This window comes from Crocuta crocuta, unplaced genomic scaffold (assembly GCF_008692635.1).
Source record: "Crocuta crocuta isolate KB4526 unplaced genomic scaffold, BGI_CrCroc_1.0 scaffold57, whole genome shotgun sequence".
Lineage (NCBI taxonomy): Eukaryota > Metazoa > Chordata > Mammalia > Carnivora > Hyaenidae > Crocuta > Crocuta crocuta.
The window spans coordinates 4639346-4662941 of record NW_027532163.1 but is presented as its reverse complement, the minus strand read 5'-3'; the positions used below and the strand labels follow the sequence as shown (position 1 = coordinate 4662941).

Below are 23596 nucleotides of genomic sequence, written 5' to 3'. Positions count from 1 at the left end.
AGCCTAAGTGTCCATCAACGGACGAATGGATCAAGAAGATGTGGTTTATCTATACCATGGAATACTACATGGCAATGAGAAAGAATGAAATCTGGCCATGCGTAGCAACATGGATGGACCTTGAGGGTGTTATGCTGAGCGAAATAAGTCAGGCAGAGAAGGACAAATATCACATGTTTGCACGTATAAGAGGATTAGGAGGAACTTAACTGAGGACCATGGGGGAGAAGGGGGGAAATGGTGGGGGAGAGGGAGGGAGGCAAACCATGAGAGACTCTTGAATGCTGAGAAACAAACTGAGGACTGATGGATGTGGGGGGGAGGAGGGAGTTGGGCATGGAGGAGGGCACTTGTGGGGATGAGCACTGGGTGTTATGTGGAAACTAATTTGACAATAAACTATTTGTAAATGCAGCTGACCATACATTCATGTGATCCCTACAATGAATAATGAACACAGGACACCTACCGCAGTGCTTGGTAGAGTAGGTGCTGGGTAAAGGGTGGTCAGCTCCCCCTCACTGTGCCTGTCCAGTGGCTCCTACTCAGCCACTCAGTGGACAGCTGGGTAGACGTAGCCAAATGGCTCTTTGGACACAACTGGGTCCTTTGCGATCCTGCCCCTTCACTGTTCCTTGTCCATCCGTTTACTTATACATTAAGTATTTATTCAGTACCTACCATGTACCACTCACTGTTTTGGACTCTCAAGATACAGCAGTGAGCAATAAGGACAAAACACCTTCCCCTTGTAAATGTACATTTTAATAGATGATATTAATTATATTATATTGTAATAAAATACATAATGACCCAGGGGTTGGATGAGGAGTGCTATGGAGACAAATGAGGTAGGCAGACAGAACAGACTGGGTCTGAGGAAAGGGCTACATTTAAACCAAGACTTAAATGAGCAGAGAGAGAAAGCGAGGGCCTTGTGGACAGGAAGAGGAAAGTCCCAGATAGGGGAAGGGTACTGGCTTCTCTCTCTCCCTCTCCCATCATATCAAAGATCTCCATTTAAAAAAAATTTTTTTTTAATGTGTATTTTTTGAGCGAGACAGAGTGTGAGAGCGGAGGGGCAGAGAAAGAAAGGGAGACACAGAATCTGAAGCAGGTTCCACGCTCCAAGCTGTCAGCAGAGCCTGACGTAGGGCTGGAAGTCAGGAACCGTGAGATCATGACCTGAGCTGAAGTCGGATGCCCAACGACTGAACCACTCAGACGCCCCCAAAGACTTCCATTTTGGTGGGCAGTTCAAGGCCACAAGGGCAGGCTGACCCCAGGGGCCGGCAGTGAAGTGATGATTCAATTGTTGATTTTCCTTTGCTGGCTCCTCCCCTCCGCCCACAGCTCTCCTTCCTTCCAGCAAGGGTACCCGGGGTGCACTGCCTCTGCTTCCCCTCCACAGAACCCCAGAACGTCTCCTAGACATGAGCTCAGCAAGCATAATCCCTCTGCCACCCGGCAGGAAAGACAGGCCCCGGGGGAGGGGCAGGGAAGTGGTGTCTCCCACCCCCTCTGCAGGAGACACAGCAGAATTCACCTTCACAGGACCTGCCTCCTCTTAACGGCGGAAGAGGTGATGGGAAAAAAATGCTGGTAAGAGGGCCGGTGAAGGAGATCAGGGGTACACTTATCATGATGAACACGGAGTAATGTATGGAATCGCTGAATCACTCCTGTAACACCCGAACCTAATATCACACTCCATGTTAATTATACCGGCATTAAAAGTTTTAAAAATTAGAATTAAGAATAAAAAAGAGTATCAGGGGCAACATAAAAAAAGACCATCCCCCCCCTCCCACCACCACCAAAAAACGTCTTTCCTTTTTGGATCAACAGCAGCTGGAGCTCCTCTGGGAGTGGGAAGACCCTGATGTCCCCTCGGCAGCCTGATGTAGCAGTTACGCCAGTACAGCCCGATCCATCAGTGGCGAACGGCCGCGTCTCAACCTCCAACCTGACACAGACCAGGTCTTTTGTAAAATACAATAACAATCAATCAATTGCTAGGAAAATGAACTTCAGAAGACGTCAGGATAAAACTCCAAGTGTTCGTGGGATTCAACGGACATAAAATCATGCTGTCAAATCACCCTAAGAGTGTCTGAACACTTTCTCAATCTCTGTGCTTATCGGGGACCTGAAGCCAGCAGTCTGGCCTGGTCCCCGGGCCTCGCTTTGAAAAGCACTGAGCCCCACCAGCTCTCATTAGCACAGGGCAAGCGCCCAGTACACACATGAGAGGTTCCAGTGCTACAGGAAGCAGAGGACAGGGCTGTTTTAGGAAGCAGTGACTGGCACGGACAGTGAGGGACAGTTATTTACCCTGTAGCGGCTGAAAAGAAATCTACTAAAATGAAGTCAGGCAATTCTACAGTTGGGCAGAACAGTGGTTAATTAGGAGCACACAGCTTGCAAGCTAGGTTTTTAATGTTTAATTTATTTTTTCATTTGAGAGAGGGAGAGAGAGAGACAGAGAGAGAGAGAGAGAAAGACAGACAGAGAGAATCTCAAGCAGGCTCTATGCCCAGCACAGAGCCCAATGCGGGGCTTGATCTCACAACCCTGGGATGGCGACCTGATTGGAAATAAAGAGTCAGAAGCTCAACTGACCGAGCCACCCAAGCGCCCCCAGCTAGGTTCTAGTAACATTACCCCAGCTTTGCAACTGACTGTGGGAGGGCCGGGTGGGGGAGGCACCTGCTTCAAAGCTGGGGACCGTAATCCTACATTTCACAGGCTGAGTTTCTTGTCAACACACTTCTTTTTTTTTTTTTTTTTCCTGTTCAGTCTATTTAGTCCTGCTACCTCTTTAACTCCAAAACAATAACTTTGGGAACCAGAATATGATTGCTCTGATATGGTACCTAATTCCTTGACATATACCTTAAAGAGGAAAAAAAAGAAAAGAAAGAAAAGTAGTACATTTCAAGGCACTCAAAATAGAGGAGAAAAGTTCACACGATTCTTTTGACCAAAAATAACACCCATGACTCACACACACTCACTATAACAATCCATCAAACTAACACGTGGCTCCTGCTTCTAATTTATCAGCTATGCAGAGCATTCTGTCTCCGTGTTATTGAGAAGGACTCTGTGACCATCAGTTTGCAACAGCAGCTGTACAGAAAGGAAATGTCAGAGAAAGCATGGCAGACAGGCTAACAGTGGGAAGGAAAACCAAACTGAGAAATTATTTCCTCTAAATCTCTGGGGCAGGAGGTAGCATAAATAGCAAACCATAAAAAGGTTTAAAGAGAAGCTCCTTTTAAATATTCAGATCTCGCCAGGGCCGATGTGAAAGGTTGACATTTTAGCTCTGATAATAGGGGAATGAATACAGCAGAATGTATGGTAGGACCCATATACTGAAGTCACCCTTTCTGGCTGGAAGTTTAGTAAAATAGTGATGGAGAAGAGAGGAGAGTGAGATTTGGTTGAGAACACAGCTGGGACATTCTGACACACCTGCGTCAGCGAACAAGTCAATGCCCAATCACAAGCAACATCTGGAGAGGCATGCTCCAAAGCCAGTCCTTGGTGTGGCCGCCATGACGCTCATGGAAACTCTTTCTGCACAGAGATGAAAGCCACTAATCCCAACAGTTATTATGAAGGCAACGAGCAGTGTGGATCTCACTCCAACCTTTCTGCCTTTGGGGGGCAGAAATTTTTACCAAGGCAGAGAGTCCCATGGGTAGGAGGAGTCATTCTTCTGGCTTTCTTCAAGTCCCCTGTATCTTAAGCTCTAGCTTAGTGTAGGGCCTCTACCACTAGGTCTCAATTCCTCTGTATGTGCCATAAAATACATCAGAACAGTTTACACTCTAGATGCAATACATTTTTTTTTACACTTGTAAGAAGTGATGGGAGGGAGATTTTTAAAAAAGTAATTTTGCTGTATCATTTGGCAATGACAATCACTGTTAAGGACTCTTGTTTTCAATAATCAAGTGATTAACACTGGCGCCCAAGGAAGGGATTTTAGGATACTAGTTGTAAGAAACAGCCTTGGATCTTTTATACGGGGAAAAGAAGGATCCACTATATACCATTTTTCTTCTTGAGGTAAGAAAAGAAAAGATGGATATGAAGGGAATCAGAATGTGCCATTCCAAAATATTCTACGTGGCCATAAGGGTATTTTGAGCTGAAGGCAATTGAGAGTCAACAGATATAGACAGTTCTCTACCCTCCTTCCCATGTCCGCCTAAATGCAGGGCATAAATTTCCCTTTGTGAAGTGTCCCATCTTCTTCCATACCAGGAAGAAGAAAGCTACTCATCACCAGAGAGCAACTTATGACACAGATGAGTCTGCATAAACCAACCTTACTAAAATAACCCTTAGCTTCCATTAGCTTCCTTGTATATTTCCTAGTCACTTTCCCACAGTTTTTCATCCCTGGAAGCCCAAACACCCTTTCTTTTATTAAAATAGTATATAAGCCCCCGAACCAACCACTTCTTTGAGTCTCACTTCTTCTGTGAACTCTCCCAGTCATGCAAAATTCATAAAATTGTATACTTCTGTTCTTCTGTCTTTTGTTAGTTGAATTTGCAGGCCCTCATGCACTGAGCCTAAGATAGAGGAAAAGCAACACAAAATAAAAGAGAGTGATAAAGAGCTTGAGGTTAACCTTCTAACCTTGCGCTAGCCCAGACGCTGGGAAGAGCAGAAAAAGGGGAGGGCCACATGTTTCCAACTGGGTCCTTAAGTGAATCAGATCAGCAACAAGGAGAAGTGGCAACATTCCAGGCACAATCCCTCAGCCATCCTCAATCTCTGTAATTTATTAGCTATCCAGTGTTGCAGTAACCTAGTCGTGGAAAAGTTAGTCTACATCATAATGTAAAAATGATGTATACCGGAAAGTCCTCAAACTTACTTCTCAGTTGGCTGACATATCAAAACGGCAATTTAAAAGTGGGAGGGGGAAAAAATAAGTAAAAGACAGAGAGGTAAAACCTTGACCTATGTACTTCCCGGAGAACAGTAAGGGAAAGAGTGGGTGAGTGAGAAAGAGACTGAGACCAGACTTAGAAAACACTGCTGGTGTTTAACACAAGTTGTTAAAAAGTCTGAGGCTCTGGACTCCTTACACCCACACCTCTGGTAGGGGAAAGTACTAGGTTAAAGAAGAATATGTTAAAAAAAAAAAGTTTGATGAAACATCAAGTATACTTGAGCAGTGTGATTGATAGCGAATTTAATTGCAATTTCTACTCTGCTGCTTTGGTCTATGAAGGCTCCTGTGTTAACATAACAGACTGAACCATGCTTTGCTGAGCAAGGGCCCCCTATTCATAGCAACTGCCAAAGCGATGACCTCCACTGCAGTGACAGTTTTCTTATTTACAGAAGAAAAAAAAAAAAAACCAGCCAGGGCTCACTCCATACATATTTTCTGGCTGTGCAAGGAGCCCTCAGCAGCCTACTCCCACCGCATAATCTCAAAGCACACACTTGCGAATGAATGCATTTCCTGGCCCACAGGCAAACTCATCAATAGATCCTGAAGGCTGCTGTTAAAATAAACTGTTTGCTTCATCTTGGCCATTAGGATTCTGCAACTGCCACGTAGTGCCCCCTCTTAATAACTCTCAAGTTCTCTAGACTCGCCGAGCCTAAATTTCTTCATCTATAAACTGGGGGGTTGGGGAGGGGCGCTTTCTCCTTCCTCCCAAGCTCCTTGCAAGGATGCACTGGTGCTCAGAATGCAGTTGCCAGTTACTAAGATTTGGGAAGGCTTCCACAGGCTGGATCTGCCTTTCTTCCCAGTTTCCCCAGTGAACAGGAAAGTCATGGTGTTCAAAGAGTCATGAAAAGAAACATCTCAAAGCCCTCAAGATCTCTGAAGGAAGTTTTAGGTTCTGAGCATCAAACCAGGATGCATACACAAAGCTGCTCTGAGGTACAGTCACCGGGGAACGAAAATAAGATTGACCAAGAAGACTGTTCTACTGAAGTAAAAGACTCCCTCCCATCCCACAGAGGGCCACTCTGTGCTCTGATTTCTCCAGGGTCGGCGTTCTGGCACATGTCACTGTCTAAGGAAGCCATCACTCTACAAGGGAAGAAAGCAGAGGCTCCCTCTTAAACCAGGAGGAATACCTCCCCTGATGTGTCAGCTTGAAATCAAAACAGGGGAAGACAAAGATGCGTTTGGTTGTTTATTCAAGGAGGAGTTCGAATGGGGAAAATGTGCTGCGGTGACCCCAAAGAATCCCATCTTCTAAGAATATTAACCCAAGATAATTTAAATTCTCTTTGTCTCTTTTGGAGGAACTGCTTGTTTAACAAAAGAAAAATATTTAAAAGGCTGTTTGAGCTCGTCTGGTGATCTCTCACTGCAGTGCAGAGAGGTGATCTGTGTACAGATCTGCCTGGGGTATCAAGAAGTTTCCATTTCAACATCCCAGGAGAAGCGAGGAGTCTGCTGTTGGAAACTGAGTGGTTTTATTTATAGTTTTTTTTTTTTAAGTTTTATTTATTTCTAGGGGAGGGAGAGAGAGAGAGAGAGAGAGAGAGAGAGAGAGAGAGAGAGACAGCGTGAGCAGGGGAGGGTCAGAGAGAGAGGGAGACACAGACTCTGAAATAGGCTCCAGGCTCTGAGCTGGCAGTCAGCACAGAGCCCAACGCGGGGCTCGAACCCACGAACCGCGAGATCATGACCTAAGCGAAAGTCGGATGCTTAACCGACTAAGCCACCCAGGCGCCCCGGAAATTGAGTGGTTTTAAAAAGGAGTCTAAGTTCTAAGGCTTTCTTTAGCCTCGACAGCTGTATTTCTAGAACTACAAACATGAAAGTTCTGGTCTGTCCTCTGAGGAGGAGACGAAGCAGGCAAGTATCTACGCACAGACACTGGCTGCCACAAGGAAGAACACTGGCTTATCAGGTAGAAATTCTTAGCTGCTTCTGTTCTCCACCACCTCTAAGGAGAGGGCTTTGATGAAAGCACCTTCACGTATGGACTTCCAAAATGGGTTGGAATAAATTGACTATGCTTCCTCCCCACTCACTCTAAGAGTCGAATCTGGAACAAAAAGACCTGAACGAGAGCACTGAACTACAAGTTAACGGATGTGGACTTTACTTCTGCTCTGTTAACTGGTCGTGTGACCTTGGACGAGTCACAGGAAAAATAAAAATCAGCCAGCACTCACCGAGCCCTCACCAAGTACCAGGCAACGAGCGTTATAAGCATTATCGTACCGATGCCTCGGAAGAACTTTGCGAATACACCTCATTACTACATTCATCTTGGAGAGGAGGAATTTGAGTCTCAGAAAGGTTGGGCAGCTTGCCTGAGATCACCCAGCCTGCAAGTGGAAGGGTGTACAAGTGGACACCAGAACTCGGGCTCTCATCACCTACTGCTACACAATGATGCGACCTTGCAACTTTGCGGAAGACCTAACTGGCCAGTGTGACTTCAGGAGAGAGCCAGGAGATCACATCGGTACAAAAGCGCGAGCCCGTATGGTCTCTCTGAAAAGCACAAAGCACTACAAAGGCCAAGGATGTGGTACTGTTTCTACCTACATCTGAGAAGAACCCTCGAATACAGTTATAGGCAGCTCAAGATGCGATAACAAAATGCCATAGTCTGGGTGGCTTGTAAACAACAGAAATTTATTTTTTCAGAGTTCTACAGGCTGACAGGCTGAGGCTGGAGTGCCAGCACGGTCAGGTTCTGGCGAGGGCCTGCTTTGGTTGTGACTCCTTATTGGATCCTCACAGGGTGGGGAGCAGAGCAGAGAAAGCAAGCTCTGTCATGACTCGGGTAAGGGCACTAATCCCATTAGTGACACCTCCACCTCCAGGACCTCATCTCATCCCAACAACCTTTCAGGGGCCCCAGCTTCTAATACCGTCACACCGGGGAGTAGAATTTCAATATATGAATTTGTGGGGGGGGATACAAACGTCTAGTCCGTAACAAAATGATCAAGCCATCTGTCCCTCTGAGTTGAGCAACGAACAGTGGTAAGTAGAGGCCAGAGAGATTCTTCCTCCTGAATCAAGAACCAGGGCTGATGGGCGATGAGTGGTCAATGTGGCATCTCCTCCTTTTCCGAGACGCAGATGTCTTGACCTCCATGTCCTACCTGTTAACCCGACAGCCTGTTCTTGTCTCAGTGTCTCCTGCCTATGTAAGGTGCGCTCGCTTTGCAGATAGAGGGGTAAATACTTGACCCACTGGTTTGCCTCAGAGTGCACGCTTCTACCCCCTTCCTGCCAGAGGAGAAAGTTAAGAAAATCATTGTGCCTCTCCTTCTAATCCTGTCACATGTATGCCAAAGCTGTTTGCTTCCAGCTAAATGGGAAGTTTCACTGTCCTCGGTGACTAAACATTTAATGGTGCCTTTTCTTCCCCAGCTAATGAAGAAGGCATCTTAACACCCACTCCCCAAAGACCAGTCACACACTTTCATAAAAAAAAGTAAGCAAAAGTAAATAAAATTAACAAAATATATTTTGAATGGGTAAAATTCTTTATTTTTCCAAATACTGGAACTATCCCCACCCCTCACCCCCTACTATTTATCAAGACATTTTTTGCAGTACTAAGCCAGAATTCTCTCTCTTGCTTTAGGCGGTACATTTCATTGCACCCCATTGCATCAATGGCCATTAATATCCAATATATTTGAATTATTTTCTGTACTGTTTGTTCATAGCATCCATACTAGGATTAAGGTGATGACATTATGTGTCATCCAAACTGAGAGATTTGGGGGAGAGGAAAAGGAGCACTGATACAGATTACGCCGGGACAAACTGGAGCCGTTCCTGGGAAAACAAAGGCATGCTCACTCTAACTACAATGCAAGTTCCATAGGCTCGGGGATTTGCGTCTGATTTTTCACACCTGTGTCCCCACTGTCTAAATTAGCACAAGACACCCATGAGATGCTCAATAAATAGGTACTGAGTCACGGTGGCTCTGAGCACGAGCTCTGAGCAAACTGCAGGGGTTCAAACTCTGGCTCCAACACCAGTTAATTACCAACCCCTCTGAGGTCCTATGAGCCAGGAGCCTCCTCTGTGGCCCAAGCTACTTCAAGCTGTCAAGTGTAAGCAAAAGGGTCCCGGCAACGGCAGTGGTAGACAGATTCAACACACTAGTATACAACTGATTAAGTAAAGAGGATAAGGAAGAGGAAAGGATGATAAATGTTTATTAGTCCTCACTCGGTGCCGGGCACTGTGGTGAGGACTCTGCTTGCATTCTCTCATTTGTCCCTAATGGCCACACTGTGTGGTGGGTACCATGTGTATTCCCATTTTGTGGATGAGAAAGCTGAGAGTTGGACATGTAAAGGAACCTTCTCAAGCCCACACAATGAGTTTAGCGGGTGTCACTGCTGGCTTCCTAGCAGCCCTCTATACTAGGTGATCAATCTAAGCCAATTAACATATGATACTCTCAGGACACCTGGGTGGCTCAGTCGGTTAAGCGTCCGACTCTTGGTTTCGGCCCAGGTCATGATCTCACAGTTTGTGAATTCGAGCTCCGCGTAAGGCTTTGCGTGGACAGTGTGGAGGCTGCTTGGGATTCTCTTTCTCCCTCTCTCTCTCTGGCCCTCCTCTGCTTGTGCTCTCTGTCTCTCAAAAAATAAGTTAAAAAAATTACACAAACCAAAAAACAAAAAAACCATATGAGACTCTCCTAGCGAATGTTAGTAGACCAGGAATGATAGCATGCTCTAAACTCGCCCAGTCAGCCTGGAGAGAAGGACATCTATTCCATGGCTGGGGTTTCTGCCTCTCTTCCTTAGGGAAACCTTCCTGAGAAGAAAGCTGATACTAAGGTCAAGAGAAAGCTGATATTAAAATTGGCCCAGTGGTAGAGTGATCAGAAAAATACAGGAGCCCTGTTCGATTTGAATTTGAGATAAACGATGAATAATGTTTAGCATAAATTTGTCCCTGATACTGCAGGGGGTCATACTTTTATACTAAAAAAATTTAATTATCTATCTGAAATTCAAATTTCCCAGGTATCTTGTCTTTTTATTTGTATTTTTGTCTGCTAAGTGTGGCGCAATGGAGAGAAGGTGTCCATGCAACGGAAAAGAAGTAGCACGAACTACCTCCCAAACTACACTACCAAACTTCTGGTTATGTGAGGTCATCAGTTTCTTTACAGTCTGAACACTTTGGAATTTCCATCGCTTGTGCCCCAACGCATTCTATCCCATGCAGCAAGTCAGAGGTCCTAAGCCAGGCGGGAAGGATGCATGGCCAAAGTCATGCCACCACACAAATCCTCAAGGGACAGAAACTGAATGCCATATGCAAATCTAAAAAGGCCAGTGCTGAGGACTTGAACTGTTTTTTTTTTTTTCAGAGCTGTAAGAATGCAGCTTGACAGACTTACTGGAATTCATCAGATTCTCCTCGGTCAATGTAAATTTTTTATTATAAAGTCATGGAATGCGCCTTTACTTAAACTGTAAAACCCCTTCATGAATACTAACAAACACTTAGAATCTCAACAAAGATGACTGATCGTAGACACCAAAAACACAAAAACATCTAGCAATTCCAGATTGAGGATCCCGATTTTAAACCATTCATGACAAATCTCCTTGTAATTTTATTTAGAAAAAAAAAAAAAAAGTCCATTAACTCCATAGCAAAATTTGCCTTTAAACCAAACCTGGAGCATTTTAGAATAATCAAATAAAATAAGAAGAGAGTATAGGAATGAGCAGAACCAAATAACCAAATGGGTAACCATAGGACTGAGCTGATGTTTAAGGGTAAATGTCGTGTGTATATGTGTGTGTGTGTGTGTGTGTGTGCGCGCGCACGCGCGTGCGCACACGTGTGTCTTGGGCATACAATTTACTCAGCACCAAAAATCTCAAAGAAATGAAACCAATGCATTTATATGTGATGCCAAGAATATCATCAAACAAAAACAGGACGTTTGGGAAACAACACATGTATGTATATGTATGTATATATGTATGTATATATACATATATGTGTGTGTATATATACATACATACATATATATATGGTTGTATGTGACTGGATTAAAAGAAATGTGATTTATAATATTCCTGAACATAATGTTATGAAAATCTTAACTGTCCCCAAATCAATCTATACATTGAACAAAGCCCCAGTCAAAATACCAGTAGGTCTGTTTGCTTTGGTGGGATCAGAGGAAGGCGTGATAAAATGTAAGCTTTATCCTGAAAAAGCAGCAAATAAGAAACTTGTGAAAAGCAAGCGCAAAGGGAAGGAGGCTAACCCAAACAGATGTCACAAATATTATAAAGCCAAAACAACTAGAGTCATGTGGTATGACCCCGGGACTACCCAGGCACCTCAACGGAACACAGCAGGAAGTTCATAAACAGATCCACAAATATATAAGGATTTGTTCAATGACAAAAGTAAGCACCTAAAATCTGTGAGGGGAAAATGAATTCATCAATAAACAATGTTGACTACCATTTAGGAGAAAAGAACATAAGTGGCTTGGGAGTTTTGCTGGTAAGGAAGCTCTCTACACATTTTTGGGATTCCCTGGTTCCCCCAATCATTGTGAGGCATCAGTATGAAAAATCCAAGAGCTACTAAACTTCAGGAATAAGTCTTACCTGTTTCCTCTTTTCAGGGGGAAGTGACGGATCTCCATCCTACAAAGGAACAAATGTTACATTTTACTTAAAAACAATAGATGTGCTTAGACTCAAAGAACTAAACCAAACTATGAACTAAATTCAGACCCACCCACTCCTGCCCTTTGCAATCAACAGTGTGCTGAACCAAATTCAAATATACTTTTTTTAAAAAGTATAAATTGAACCAGTTATTTTGGAAAAACCTCTAGGAAATCAGTTCCAACTAGGACCAAACCTATATACTTTCTTTTTTTTTTTTTTAATGTTTTTATTATATTTATTTTTGAGAGAGAGAGAGAGAGAGAAAGCAAGGGCACAATTGGGGGAGAGGCAGAGAGAGAGGGAGACACAGAATCTGAAGCAGGCTCCAGGCTCTGAGCTGTCAGCACAGAGCCCAACACAGGGCTCAAACTCACGAACGTTGAGATCATGGCCTGAGACAAAGCCGGGTGCTTAACTGACTGAGCCATGTAGGTGCCCGAATTCCTCTTTTAAATAGTTAGATCCAAAGATTAGTAGTGGACCCACACATACTTGAATTTTCTCTACTGGTGGATCACTTCCAGGGGGAAGGGAAGAAGGGATACAATATGCTCAAAATAAACAAGAATTAACTGCGATCTTCCAGCCCAACAGACTTTCTGTCTTAAAAAGATTTGACGCCTCTCCCTCTTGTGTCACCTGGGAATAAAAAGAATTCAAGTTCAGGTGAACATGTGAATGCTCAGTAAACTCTTCTATCTGGTGCTGCCCATATGTAAGTTGACATTACTTCAACCTGCAGAATCTTTCTATTATATTTATGTTCTGGGACAATGATCCCAGTGCAGACAGCTAAACGTTAGCAATAGTGTTAGCACCCAAAAACAGAGATTGTATCTGTGAGAGGAAAAAGCAGGATCCAAAATACGACTCTGCAGTTGGTATCCTCCATTTCAGAATGATACGTATCCTTAAAAATCTTGCCACATGAAAACCCAGAGAGAATTTAAATGTCCAGGATAAAGGAAAGGCTAAAGAAATTACGGAAAGTTTACTATGCAACTGTTTTTTAAAAATGAATTAAATCTGTATGTACAGCCTAGAGAGATGTCCCAAATAAAGTATTGAGTGAAAAGAGCAAATGCCGGAAGATTCACACGCCGCTGTCCAACAGTGCTCTGCAATGATGGAAATGCCCTGGATCCAACTGTCCAATAAAGTGGCCACCATGGAAATCTTCTATATTGCCATAATCCAATATGGCAGCCATCGGCCACCTATGGTGATTGGGCCCATGAAGTGTGATGAGTGAGACTGACAAAGGGAATTTTCAATTCCATTGAATCTTAATTAATGTGAAATGAAATTTAAATAATCACATGTTACTAGTGGCTTCTGGATTAGTGCAGGTTTATAATATGAATCCTATTTTAAAAGCTCCATACAAGGGTGTTTGGCTGGCTGAGTCAGAGCATGCAACTATTGATCTCCAGGTGGTGAGTCTGAGCACCACCTTTGGTATACAGATTACTAGGGGAAAAATAGATAAAACCCCCATACAAATAAATTAATGAGTAAGTACATATAAACACATATGTTTGTGTGGCTATCTCACGGGTGCTAGAGCACGCCATCTGGAACCACATTCACATCAGCTAGCGACTCGGGCCGGGCTGTGGATGAAATAAGGGTGACAACTTCCACTTCTTAATTTTTCCACTTTGGAACTATTTGAATGCAATCCCCCCCCCCTTTTTTTTTAAGAAAAGCATGTCAAAATCCCCACTTTTATTTTATTTTATCTTATTTTATCATTTTATTTTATTTTCATTCCAGACATTTTATTTGTGTCTTAATGAGGAAATAAGGACGTCATTGTGACGTAACACGTACGATCAGCTCTCGGTATTTCTTCTTCAGGGACTGGTGGCGCTCTCGAAGCTGATTGGCCATGAGTTTATACTGGTCCCTTTCTTGCTGACATGTGTCCAGCTCCTTGGAGAGGATCAACAGGGCTTCCTTTTTACTCTCCAGCTTTCTTTTACACACCAGGTACTGCCAAACAAACAAATCCAAGCCATTGGTCAATAACGTCAATAGACCCCCATTTGACACACGCTGTATTTAACACACCCTGCAGGGCTGGTTTTGTTTTGTCACCTTTTTTATTTTTAGAGATGATACACCCAGAGATGTCAGTCAGTGAATGACGTGTGCACCTAAAGACAGCTTCGGTACATGATGTACTCCCCTTGTGACAGACCCAAAAAACCTTAAAGTTCACGAACTTTGGCAAACAGATAAACAGATAAGATAATTTAACTGACATATAAGAAAAAAAAGCAAAATTTTTTTTTAAGAATGACACAGATAGATAGTTAGGCCCAAATTTTATTTTCAAGGGATTTATATATCCAGATAAGAGTATGTAAAATCATATTAAGACGTAATGGAATGATATACACAGACTATTCAATACAAATTTTGTAAAAATATTATTAATAACTCCTGGTAACAAAATTATTTGCATGTGTTTTTAAAGATTTTATTCTTTATGCTTTTCTGTGTTCTCTAAATTTTCTAGACTAAGCCCATATGACTATTCTGTAATTTAAAAAAATACAAAAATGGTTATTAAAAATAATTAAAAATTTTTTAACGTTTTATTTATTTCTGAGAGAGCGAGACGGCGTGAGCAGGGGAGGGTCAGAGAGAGAGGGAGACACAGCATCTGAAAGAGGCTCCAGGCTCTGAGCTAGCTGTCAGCACAGAGCCTGATGCGGGGCTCAAACCCACAAACCGTGAGATCATGACCTGAGGTGAAGTCAGCCGCCCAACCGACTGAGGCACCGAGACACCCCTATTAAAATTTAATTGAACTATACATCACTGCAATAGATTTCACTTGCCCATTCAGCCCCGCAGATATTTTCTCACCTGAGAACCTTTGTTCACTAACTCTACCAAGATATGTACAACTTCCGTGATTCCAATGCAAGCACCCACTACCAGAGATCCACTACCCAGAGACCCACCTGTGACCTAAGTATTTTAGCCATACTTTGAACTACCCCCAAACAGTTGAGTGTACCTAGCCGGACCTCTTCCTCAGAGATACAGGATATCTTTGTCCCTCCTTTTCCCAATCACCTGCCCCCCTCCCCCAACCAACCCTGACCATGAACCACCCTCACCTGATAATCATCCACCACCCGGGGCCACTGTGAGCCGGACTGGGACTCTTTACTTTTATTGGATATATTGCACCATCTGGCGTTATTCACATATGTGAAATGTGGCATTAAATACCTTTTGAATTTGCCCCGTAAAAGACCAAATTCAGAGCATTCATGAAAACAATTTATAGTTTCATTATACACTCTGACATGAGCACTTTGTCATTATGGATGCTCACACAAAGCAGGGAGAGAATCAGCGCTCCCGTACCATTGGAGTCAATGCTCTTTTACGGACAAAAAGCATTACTCATATATAGTGCTTGCTTGGAACTGACTTTGTTAAGTTCAATTTCAAATAAATGAAAGGGGAAAAAGAGAGTTTTGTGCATTAGCACAATTTTTTTTCCTTAAAAAAAAAAAGTAATTGCTTAGTTTTAAAAACAAAGGGGAAAGAAAAGCCATTCTGAGACGGATTTGCGTTCTAAGAGAGGACACTTCCACCTTGGGTGAATCTTATTCCTGGCAGTAATGAGGTTGGAATCCTGCCTTAAAATGTCCTGGATTTTTAAGACTTTGACATCGCCTTCATGGAAGCAAAATGGTTGTGTTGCCACTGTGATTTCTCAAGAGTAAAACCCCCAACAAGTAAATATCAGAGGAGAGAGGCTCGAAAACCCTAAACTGCAATGTCCTAAGGGAGGTATTGAGATTTCACAGGAAAAAATCCCATTTACACACAGTTTAGCAGATCTGCCCTGAGCCTCTGCTTCTTTGGCCGAGATCAGCATCCTCGGATATCAGTGCTATTAGTACTGGTGGCACAACCATGGCCACCTTTGTCCCTTCAATTGATCAGATCCAAATCTGAGGCCCCAAAGATACTCAGTCTTCCAGCTTTGGGGAAGAAAATCCCAAATGCTTGGAGACACTGTAAGGTGTTGTAGGCAAGATTAGCTGTAACGTCCCGTCTACTGAATGAGAACAGGGAAGGGCCACCACCTAACGGCAAAGTAGAAATTCAAGTTTCCTGACCTTGAACTGCAGTCTGTTAGGATCCAAGAGAGAAGTTGTTTCTCTCCCAAGGCATGGTCCAAATGGCCTTGGAAGCTGTGTAAGGCAGTAAGAGGACTCCCTTCGCTTGAGTCTAAGGTGCCAGTAGGAGGCAGGCACAGAGCCTCCGCCAAGACCCAGTAACCTGGGATTTGATGAGCAGAATCCTGCAGTTCTAGTCCCTTCAGGGCATGGAAAACAGGAGAGTTATTCCAGAATACAAACACATTCTGTATGGAACTTAGAGCCACAGCAACAGAAGAGCGGTTTTTAGGAAGCCACTGCTGGACCGCTTCCTCCTGCTGACTATGGTCTAGAACAACAAACTGCAAAGGCCGTGTTCTGTGTCACTTATTTTGATCAATAGGACCCTCAGCCTCATTTCTAAAGCAGTTCAAAGTGGTGCTGCCCTGGCAAAGGTGGGGACCCCCCCCCCAAGTCCCCTGACCCTGGTGTGGCAGCGTCGAGAAGGAACACCAGAAAACGCTGCTCTCCGTCACCCTGGGATGCTCGTGAAAATGCCCATTCCTGGCCCCAGCTTAGACTCGCTGAGTTGGAATCTGGTACTGGCTCAGGAATCTGCATTGTTAGCACATGGCACAGATGATTCTGAGTCCATCTACGCTTGGAAAACACAGGCTCTAGGGACCTCCAGTCTCATGGTGTCTCAAAAGTTAGAGCCCTAACTACAGCAGTCTGGGGAGCCTGAGAGGCCAGCAGCAGCCCACAGATCCAAGGGCAAGGCATGGTCTCAGGACTGTTCTGGGGACATCTGAGCCACATATCTCAGCACAGAGGGGTTCTGAACAAGTACAAGCATGGACTGTGTTTTATTGCATCTGATCAAAGAGCCTAAATATATTATTAAAATAACAATAGAGGGGTTCCTGGGTGGCTCAGTCGGTTAAGCATCCAACTTCAGCTCAGGTCATGATCTCATTGTTCCCGAGTTCAAGCTCTGCATTGAGCTGTTGTGCTGACAGCTCAGAGCCTGGAGCCTGCTTTGGATTCTGTGTCTCCCTCTCTCTCTCTGCCCTCCCCGCCCCCACTCTCTTTCTCTCTCTCAGAAATAGATAAACACTTAAGAAAAAATAACAATAGAAAACCCTGGGAGGGGTCTGTGGGTGGAGGGGACGACATTGGGGAATAGGATGGAATTTCTCGTACTCATTCTAAAATGGTGGTAGTTTAGTCCCTGTGATGACAGCTGTTGAAATGACCCATTTCTTATCCCTCTAATTGGAAACAAACAACAACAACAACAAATGAAAGGAAAGGAAAAGGTCCTGAAGAGACTCCTTGTTGGCAGCTCTGAACATCCAGCAAGTGCATGGCCGGGGTTGGGGGGGTGGTGGGAGGGAGTGTATGGGAACCAAAATCAGAACAGAAAGCCAGACAGGCCAGGTTACTGTGCTTGAGACTTCAGCTCCAAAGGAGGAGAGGTAAGTGTAGACAATAGAAAATCACCAGGCAGAGCCAGAAGGGCTCCATCCAGAAGAAGGTCTAGCGAGGAGCAACTCATGAACTGTGGGGACCCTGGGAGAGCCACAGAACGAACACACACTGCCTGGGCCTCAGTTTCCTCCCTTGGAAAATGAGAGGGGTTCCCAGGTGCCCTGCAACTTGAGCAACCCACGATTTTAACGCCACCATCCAATAACATCAGGGGTAAAGAGTGTCTGAGAAAACCCTGGGAGTGAGGGGCTCCAGTCCAGTAAGTATGACTCATGCAAGCACCCAGAAATCTCTTCTCTGCCAGCTCTTAGGACAGAGCTGGCTCAATGATTTCCCGAGATCGTCCATGACAGTGGCAGTTCCAGAAGCTCTGTAGAGCAGGGGCTACAGGATACCGGGTGCTGGGCTGAAGCTGTGTTTGCAATAATGATTTACGATACAACAACGACTTACGATAAAATGAGAAAAGGCCAAGGTCTATGTGGTCAAAGTTAGAGTCTCCCCTCTGACTTCCAGGTCTCCTTTCCTTCCAGGCACATGGCAGTCCTGTCCCTTGTCATGCTCTGGAGTGAGCTAGAGCCATGTAACTTGCTTTATCCAGCAAAGTGGGCCAGAAAGGGACATGAGGGACTCCCAGGGTGAAAGTACTGAAGAGTCGAGGTAAGAATCGCCAAGCCTTCTCCCCACCCTCCAACACAACACATATTGCTATGGAGATGACACAAGAACCAAGGAACCAGGAGTGTGGCACTGATGTGGCAGACAACTGCCCTGGTGAGTCGTCTGGGTCCACAGAGAATTTACATGATCCAGAAGTAAAACTTTGTGGTTGTTGAGGTACAGAGATTTGGGGGACGTGTTTGTTACCACAGCATAACTGAGCCCATCCTGACTCATACAGTCCAGATCACAGAACGTGAGCACAGGGAGCCTGGTGGACATTATATTTCCACCCCTACCCGAACCAGCTGCTGCTGAGTCACCACAGGATGAGGGCACATCATTGCTGTTATTATCACTATTAACTTACTATGTTGAGTTGGTATTTCCAGCACAAGGAAGCTACGGAAGGGCAATTCTGAATTTGGCTACTTTTTAGACCTGGAACAAATGAGTGGAACCTTTATGTCTTCACCCACTTCCCTCTAGATCTAGGAGGCCTTCCTCTTCTTTCCTCAGATTCGGAGCCTGAAGGAAGAAGGGGGAAAAAACCAAGAGGATCCACAGGCGTCTCCCCCCTGTGCTTCTAGAGACGGAACCAAGTAGAAGCAGTAAGTTTTCTATCCACTTACAAGAAATGGGATAAACTAAGGGTGTCAGAAAAGAACCAGAGGGCTGTTTCCTCCGAAGAGGCTTGGTCGGAACAGTCTCCTATAAGCCATAGCTCATTCAACAAACATTTTCTAGGTGCCTTCTCTGTGGGAGGCACTGAGTCAAACACCAGTCTCCTAAAGGGATCGATAGTCTTGTTGATTTTGAAAATGAAGAACATAGTACCTGGATAACAAATCTTATTTCCACAATCCCTTACGGGTTTTTCTGAATCCCCCGACGTTCTGAAAACTGAAAACATGTTCACATCCCATTAGTGACCTCAGCTGATTTGAGGATGGTGGGGTTTTTTTGGTGGGTTTTTTTTTTTTTTTTTAGTTTTATTTATTCTGAGAGAGAAAGAGAGAGCACATGTACACAAGAGGCAGAGAGAGGATGGGAGGAGGGAGAGACGAGGGGAGAGAGAATCCCAAGCAGGCTCCACACTGTCAGTGTGGAACCCGATGCAGGGCTCAAACTCATGAACCCACCCAGGCATCCCAGACGTGAGGGTGTTTATGGTCTCTATGCCACTAAATGTGAATATTCGTACATTTGCTAAAGACAAATCAATGTGTTTGATTATTGACCAGTCACTGCTCTGGAGTCTGCTGGGGCCAATACATAATGTATCATAAGCTTAAGGCATTTCCCCTCAGATTCCAATAACTCCAGGATCTGAAGCACCACTGGGGCCCAAGGAGTTCAGATTAGGGAACCTGACTTTTATTTGAAAGTCACCCTTGCAGGGGCGCCTGGGTGGCTCAGTTGGTTAACTGTCCAACTTCGGCTCAGGTCATGATCTCACGGTTCGTGGGTTCGAGCCCCGCGTCGGGCTCTGTGCTGACAGCTAGCTCAGAGCCTGAAGCCTGCTTCCAATTCTGTGTCTCTCTCTCTCTCTCTCTCTGACCCTCCCCTGTTCACGCTGCCTGTCTCTTTCTCAGAAATAAATAAAACATTAAAAAAAATTTTTTTTTAAAAGAAAGTCACCCTTCCAAATCTCTACATAGAATTGATGGCATGTGTGTGACTAAAATCCAATCTTTCTCGAACAGTAATTGTCCTAAGCCCAAGCGTTTACTAGATATTGACTTCCTCACATAAGCTAGGAAAAACTAAAAGTACATTACATGCAGAAAATCTCCAAGCTGCCATAATGCTATGTGTATATTCCCATAGCCTCCGATTTTCTTTATTATTTAGAATTAGCATTGAATTCTGGAGCTGGGATAAACCTCACAGGTAACCCAAGCGACTTGCCCAGTTGCAAAGAACAAGGGTCCTGGCTGCCATAGAGTCCCTATTAGTGTTTTCCAAGTGGTGGGTCATGACACATTAGGCTGGGTAGCAAAATTTATTCACTTGCAACCCTCTTTTTCTTAAAACATAAAAAAGATGCAGAATAGAACAGACGATATCAGCGTGCATCCATGTAGTGAAGGAAAGTATTGTTTCACCAAATTTTTCTTTTTGAACATGTATATAGGAATAAACACACATATCTGCATATTTTCACACATTTAGTGCAGACTGTCACTCTAAAAGCCTGCAAACCACTATTCTGTAAAAAGCCACTCTGCACATGTATTCATTCAATGGACAGATATTTCAGGAAGGTCACAAGTGAGGCCAGAGTGGGAGGGAGCTGGGTTTATGGGCAGGGGAGGAAAACTACATAGAGGAGACAGCGCTTGAGGACTTCTGAGTTGAGTGGGCATCATGGTGTCCAAATAAAGGCCATTATGTCATGGAGATAACTAGTCAGTTCTTCAGGACTGAGGCACAACCTGATTAATTAATACCTGCTCTGCCCACCTCACTGAGCTTGAAACGGAAGGTGCTATGCTAAAACTGGACTTTGTAAACTTTTTCAAATTTAAAGGTCCTATGTTTATAGCATTTAAAGTAAACCACTTTCACAAACATTCTCTCATGTGAGGATCAACATTATATGACAAGTGGGAACAAAAATTGTTTTTTTCATTTTAAAAAAGGGCTGAAATGGTCTTTCCCAGAGTAACAAATCTAACTACTGTCAGCTCAAACCAGGACTCTGAAGTACAAATTCCAGGCTGTATTTACTATTCTATATTGGTCCTGGATAAATTATTAGCAGGTCCACATATTACCTCTCTTGGATCTAACCACATTTTTAAAAAATGTCTATTTATTTATTTATTTTTGAGAGAGAGAGAGCAGGGGAGGGGCAGAGAGAGATTGGGGGAGACAGAGAATCCTTAGCACTGACAGTGCAGAGCCCAACATGGGGCTCGAACTCTGAAACCGTGAGATCATCACCTGAGCTGAAATCAAGAGTTGGACACTTAACTGACTGAGCCACCCAGGCACCCCAGGGTCTGACCACATTTTTAACAAAACACTCTTTTAGATAATTGTGTACTGAGAGTCATGCATTTTGACTCACACTGTGTGGAGGCCTCGTTTGGAAGACAGGCAGCCTTCCTGGGACCCTTTCTGATCATATTCCATGGGGAAGAACTGAGGTGCAAGAGGTCACCCGGCTGTCTGCACAATCATCAGCCAACTCCGTCCTCAAGAGTTCTGGCCGCCTCCGTGTTGATGACCACACTGGGCTCTTCACCGGCTGAATCATGTGTACGAGATGGACACGTAGTTTTTCAAATGGCATTTGCACACAGTTATGTAAGCTGTGACTCGGGACCCCGACCCTCTGCTCTTCACAAACTCAAAACCTCACTCCCCTCAACCAAGGGGATCTCCTTCAGTCCAATGGCTTTCCCATCATCTCTTGCTGATTTCACCAAATTGGTGTCACCTGCACTCACTCTCATCTCTAACTGTGTGTCTCCATCTCAACATCGGAGAGGCAGCTTAAACTGAACCCTCACTATCCCCTTGCACCTGCCCTGCCCTGAATCTCCCCCCTTGGTAAGTGGTACAAACCATGTTTGGTTTTCTATTAACTTTGGAGTCATCCTTGATGCTTTTCTTTTGCTCCCAGCCCTCATTTAATTCATCAGCTAATGCCCTGGGCTCCACCTCTACAGGATATATTGAATCAGGTACTGCTCACCCACTTCCCCCACTCTCACTCTTGCTCCAGCTACCATCATCTATTTATTTATTTAGTATGAGAGAGAGAGAGAGAGAGAGAGAGGGCACGCGCGCGAGAGAGAGCGCATGCACAAGTTGGGGAAGTGAACTGAGAGAAGGAGAAAGAGAGAATTCCAAGCAGACTCCGTGCTGTCAGCATGGAGCCCCATGTGGGGCTTGAACTCATGAACCAGGAGATGATGGCCTGAGCCAAAATCAAGAGCCAAACACTTAACCGACTGAGCCACCGAGGCCCCCCCACCATCCTCTCTTGCTTAGACTGTGGTCCCAGCCTCTTCCTTCAAACAGTCTGCTTCTACCCACCTACAGTCTATGTTCCATGCAGTAATGAGAATGATGCTTCTTAAAGGAAGACAGATGGTGACATGCAGTGACTCAAAGTCCCCATGGCCTCCTATCACATTTATTCAAACAAAACCCCAAGTCCTCTCACTTACCCTTGCTCCCTGCACTTCATCCTCACTGGCCTCCTTGCTGGTCTATGACCACATCAAGCCCACTCCAACCTCAGGAAGCACTGCTGCTTCCTCTGCTTGGATTGCAAGGCTTGTTCCCTGGCTTCCTTTAGATCTCTGTTGTAACGTTTCCTTCTCAGGAAGTTCATCCCTGTCTGTAAACACCCAGACTCTCAATCCTCTTACACTGTGTTACTTCCCTTTATTGCACGTAATCCTTGATCTTGAATTACATAACTATTGGTTTATTTTCAACATCTCCCTCTCCGTAGCCACAAGTGCTTTGCTTTTGCATTCCAGATGCCCCACATTTAGAATGATGCATGGTATGTAGCTGGTGCTCAATACATGCATATAACGAATGAGAAAATGCCATGCATTGCCCTACTATAGCCTCAAAAGTCTGTGTCATATGTGGTTTTGTCCCCATTTTACAGATTCTCAAACTCGCAGCTGGTAAAGACCTCAGGAATCATCTAACCAGACCCCTAAGCATACAGATGCGGAAACAGGAACTCAGAATGGTGCACTGACTTACCCAGGGCTGGCTAGTGGGACCCAGAGCCAAACCCTAAGCTGGGGTTCCCATCAGCCCAGTGCGTTTCTCTCCACACATCAAATTAAGGTATGCATCCCTGGTGAGACATAAATGCCTATAAATGTAGAACGGTGCCTGGTACTTTTCACAGCAATAAAAATTATTAAAATAAAAGAGACAGTAATAGATGATAGTAAGCAGTGGGATCATCATTCGTTAATAGTCACAAACTAGAGTATGCCAAATGCTATAAAGACATACGAACAAAGTTCCCAGAAACACAGGGAAAGGCAGCTTAAAGCAATGGTTGAGAGCATGGCAGAAGAGCTGGGATACTGCAGTCAGATCTTGGCTTTACCACTCACTAGCTATGCGATCAATTGCCTCAGTCTCTCTATCTGTTCAATGGGTGTGATTACAGTACCTTCACAGGGTGAATGTGAGAACTAAAAGAATTAGTATGTGTGAAATACTTACAATAGTAAGTGCCATATGTGCAATGCTATTCTATTTTTCATCACAAGGAGAGGATCACAGCTCAGCAAAGAAGGTGCTCAGAGAGTCAGAGGAAGATGTGAATGTTTGAAATGGATCCCAAAGGACAGGTGGAGGGATTCGTTTGTTGGGGGGGAGCTGAGGTCGTGACAGGTAGTGGTGATGGGAAAACAGTATTCCTGGCAGGGAAACGGCCCCAGCAAAGCTCAAAGGTGAGACGCCAGAAGACGTGTGGTCCTCATAGCGAGCAACATGCTGGGCTGTCTTGGGCGGAGGAGAGCGAAGGAAAGCTGCAAAAGATAAAGCTGGAAAGAGAGACAGATGAGGGGTCAGGTCAGAAGGGGCCTGGAAGTGGTGCTGAGGAGTTCAGATTT

At 44.4% G+C, this 23596-nt stretch overlaps 1 protein-coding gene across 3 annotated transcripts in view; it reads right to left on the bottom strand.

The window, feature by feature from the left end:
- The window catches only part of CCDC149 (coiled-coil domain containing 149), an 84594-nt gene that overhangs the window by 57592 nt on the left and 3406 nt on the right, over positions 1-23596 (bottom strand). For 2 of the 3 annotated variants that reach the window (XM_077776578.1, XM_077776580.1), the window contains exons 2-3: positions 13537-13698; positions 11638-11676 (exon numbers count right to left, since the gene is read on the bottom strand). In XM_077776578.1, coding sequence (XP_077632704.1) covers positions 11638-11676; positions 13537-13596 — 99 coding nt within the window. In that variant the 5' untranslated portion in view covers positions 13597-13698. Of the gene's footprint in view, positions 1-11637; positions 11677-13536; positions 13699-23596 lie in introns of those variants that run through there. The other variant, XM_077776577.1, reaches the window with a different exon arrangement.